A 3,874-nucleotide genomic window follows, 5' to 3' on the forward strand; every position below is an offset into this window, starting at 1 on the left:
TTTTTTTTTTTTTTTTTTTGGTGTAGTATTTAAAAAAAAAACCAACCCCAAACCACAAAGAGATAGAGACAGGAAGAGAGAGTGTTGGGGAGGGAGGAATTGAAAGGATTTGAGGGAAATCGAGTGATGTGGAGCTCTATAGCACGGAGACCATGGGTAAAATGTGTCTTAAGGAAGCTTATAAAAACGTTTAGACAGGAATATACGTCAAGGAGTCAGGCTGGAGGTGGGGACTTGGAGTTAGGTTAAAGATGTATTTTTAGGCGGTGGTGGTGCTTCTCTCTGCTTTTTGAGCATTCCCTCCGCGAAGGAATGGGTGATGCTTATTTTTTTTTTTTAAAGGAACAGCTCAGTAATTCTTATACTTCTTTTTCTTCTTTTCTCGCTCCCCCCACCCCCTTTATGTTTGCTCAGTAAACCCCAATTACACAGGAGGGGAACCGAAGCGCTCGCGGACAGCCTACACCAGGCAGCAAGTCCTGGAGCTGGAGAAGGAATTCCACTATAATCGCTATCTCACCCGGAGGCGCAGAGTGGAGATCGCCCATTCCCTGTGCCTGTCCGAGCGCCAGATCAAAATATGGTTCCAGAACAGGAGGATGAAATGGAAAAAAGATCACAAGTTACCAAATACCAAGATCAGGTCTAATTCTTCCAACTCCTCTGCAAGCCTGCAGATCCAAGGAGGTTCTCAGAACCGATCCAGTGGACCAGCCACCAGCCTATAACTGTTCCGCGTGTGTGTGTGCGAGAGGGGGAGAGAGCGAGCGAGCGTGGACGTGTGTGTTTTGTGTGTGTGCGTGTCGTGTGTGTAGGGGGACACATGATAATTTTTATGTTCCAAGCGGGGGAAGCAGGAGGGTGCTCTTTATTTATAGCAAAAGGAGGGAAAACGGAGCTGCAACAAAGCCGAACTGCGGTGCGGTGCCTCTCTTCCATTAAAAGGAGGCTGTAGATAGTAGTTTTCAGATTTGGCTAAGATGGATCCCTGTTTCATCTTTAATCACGCCAAACTCTGCCCCATTTGTCATGTTTACTCTCCCGTACAAAGGATGGACCTTATGTCTGCTATTACCTCGACAACCAGGGTTCACTTTAATAAATGAGGCTCCGTTTCTTCAAGACGAGCTGGATTTTCTTTTTTTGCTTTCTTCCTTTCTCTCTCTCTCTCTCTTTCTCTTTTCATTCTCCTGCCTACCAGCCACAACACAAAAGTTTATATTCAGACATCCCCTCAAAAAAGCACAGCAGTTGTGAGAGCTGTGGCATGGCCCTACTCAGCAAAAACAAAGCAAAGCAAAGCAGCAGCAACAACAAACCAACAAAAATATTAATAATAAAAACAGCCTTCAGTTATTCCATGCCGTGGGACCACTCTGGAGGCTGAAGATGTTGGGTGCTGTATTAATCAGGGTTGGACCCATAGAGGGAAAGGCATTGGCACCATTTTAGCACAACAAACACCGAGTGAAATTAGTTGAGGGAGGGGAGACTAACCGAATGGACCACCCCCCCGCCCCGCAATTTTTAGTCCAGCAGGTTAATTACCTCACTTGTAAATCTTGGAGGTGGGGGGGGGGTATGTATTTAGGCTAGAAACGTGATGATAAAATAATGCCACTTGAATTTAAATTCTCAGCAAAAGGGTGGGGATGCTTTGCTGCTACGGATCAGTCCATTTTTGTACTGAACATATGCTTGAAAGGATGGAGGGGAGAAAAAAGAGAAGGGAGCATTCACTTCCCACCGAATATTTTTTCTCTCTCTGGTCTATGCCTGACATTCCGAACTGGTGCGGTTGCAGAGGACTTTTGAGATCTTTAGTATCTCCTTCCAGTTTTCGTTTGAATTACCTCCTATTGTTCTTTGTGATCTCCATGCTGACTTGTAAATAGCAGAACAAAAGGCAAATAGAAATAAATTTTGCATTGTGAATATGATCGTGTGTGTGTTTAAAAAGAATAGATTTTTTTTCCTTTAAAAAAAATTAAAACTCTGTGTTAGTTTTACCAGGACTTCTGTTGTCAATTGCAGATCCTCAACTCCCTAATGAAAACAAAATGTGTTTGACTATAGGGTATATCGGCTTTAAGTACTGCCAGGCCTTACATATTATGATTTATTTGTTCTAAGCATATATTAATACGGTTACATGATGTTTTCCCCAACTGGTTTCAGCCAAAACAGTTTTGGTCATTAAGGCTCTACCTTGTATTAAGGGAGCGGTGTATTTCTCTGGAGGGGTTTCTTCATTATATATAAAAAAAGGTATCTCCTTCTCCAAGGTATTTAATGCATTAATGAGTATAATTTTTGCACAGATGTTTCTCGGTGTTTGCAGGTTTTCTGTGTATTTTTATATTACAAAGGAGCTGGCTACTGCAATAGCTCAAACTCTGACAAGCAAATAGATAATCAAGAAGACAAATGGCTTCTTTTGTGAGCTACAGCTCTTGTATTAATTTTCATTTTCTTTCTCATAGAAAGTATCGAAAATACTGTTCAGGACGAAATAACATTCCAGTTCTAAGTTACAAATATAAAAAAAATGGGGGAAAGGCCTCTGGACCATATGAAGAAAATCATCCTTTTCTTATACAACCTCTATAAGAAAATGGCCTTATATGCTAAATGTTTATGACATTTTTTCAGACTCTGCATAATGACCAAAATACTCCACGAAAAACAAAAGCCAGGGCTTGGCATGTTCGAAGTGATCCAGCCTGTTATTTCTCTCCTTGTTACGTGAAACAATTTAAGCATACCTGGCAAAGAAACTGCAGGGAGAGGCCCCACAAAACTAGAACTCCTTCCTTATATCTTTTATTCTATTGCCTGTTTAATACTTTTGAAGGGATATTGCCATGGTCCTATGATACAAAACACAACTTCGTGTGGGCACCGTGGGTTTGGGAATGTCTTTGATTCACTCTCGTGTTTTGAATGGCAAAGAAAAGTGCAAACCTTGTTCGTTTTTATTTCGGTGAGGACTGTATTTATGTTGGAGGGTGGTTTTTTTCTTTTTTGGTTAGAATTTTGCTCTGCTATGTAAGGTAAAAGCGATGTATTTTTCAGTGAGAGGGCTAGTGCTTCTGAGAGTACCCAAAATCGCTCTTAAAAAGCATATGCTGGGAGGAATTCGGGTTCTATAGACCAAAATAAAAGCTGGAAAGTATGAATAGACCAGAGAAGGGAGCAAAGAAGAATTCTATAGGCACTAAAAGTTCACAGCCATTATAGGCAGACAGAAGCCAAGAAAAATGCGAGAATTATACAGAAAATCATTAATCACTTCTTTTCTTTAAATACTTATCCTTTTCCCATTGTTATTCAACAGCAAATCTCCGCAGACCGTCTGTTGGGAAAAAAGTACCCGGAGTCCTACCAGAATCTTCAGGGGGAATAATAATAATAATAGTAGTAATAAAAAAGGCTGGATCCTAAAGCCGAAACTTTTTTTTTTAAACAAACAAACAAACAAACAAACAAACAGACTCTCCAGTTGGAAGAAGCCACCCAGGATCATGAGGACCGTCTATGGGGCGCTGGAGAGAGGATGTGGGAACCGACAAGGTAAAAAAACCCGGCCTCTTGGCCTGCATTTTTGATGGTTTTATTGCCTTCTTTCACGACTAAGCTTGAAAAAAAAAAGAGGGGGTGGAGGGCAGACACAGGCAACGTGTGAATTCTTTAAGAGATTTTCCTCCTGTTTCCTCATTTTATTTTGACCGATGTTAGAAGAGAAAGAAAGATAGCAAGGGAATGCAATGTCTACCGAGCCATCATTTGCCATTGTCTGGTGCGAGTCCGGGCTCCCTCGGTTTTGCAATGGGAATTCTTTTATCTGGGGTAGTATGGGGGGGAGGGGGAATAG

General features: G+C 41.5%; 1 protein-coding gene across 3 annotated transcripts in view; it reads left to right on the forward strand.

Annotated features, from left to right (window-relative positions):
- Positions 1-3,482, forward strand: part of HOXB4 (homeobox B4) — a 60,771-nt gene extending 57,289 nt beyond the window's left edge. Inside the window, exon 2 of one of the 3 annotated variants that reach the window (XR_002098714.1) lies at positions 3,338-3,482. Coding sequence is in view for 1 of the 3 variants with exons in the window: in XM_019523673.1 (XP_019379218.1) it covers positions 415-728 (314 nt within the window). In the remaining 2 variants the exon portion in view is untranslated. Of the gene's footprint in view, positions 1-414; positions 2,801-3,337 lie in introns of those variants that run through there. The other 2 variants (XR_002098715.1, XM_019523673.1) reach the window with 2 other exon arrangements.
- The last annotated feature ends 392 nt before the right edge of the window (positions 3,483-3,874 follow it).

The sequence above is a fragment of the Gavialis gangeticus genome, unplaced genomic scaffold (assembly GCF_001723915.1).
Source record: "Gavialis gangeticus isolate Ggan-Ray unplaced genomic scaffold, GavGan_comp1, whole genome shotgun sequence".
Classification (NCBI taxonomy): domain Eukaryota; kingdom Metazoa; phylum Chordata; order Crocodylia; family Gavialidae; genus Gavialis; species Gavialis gangeticus.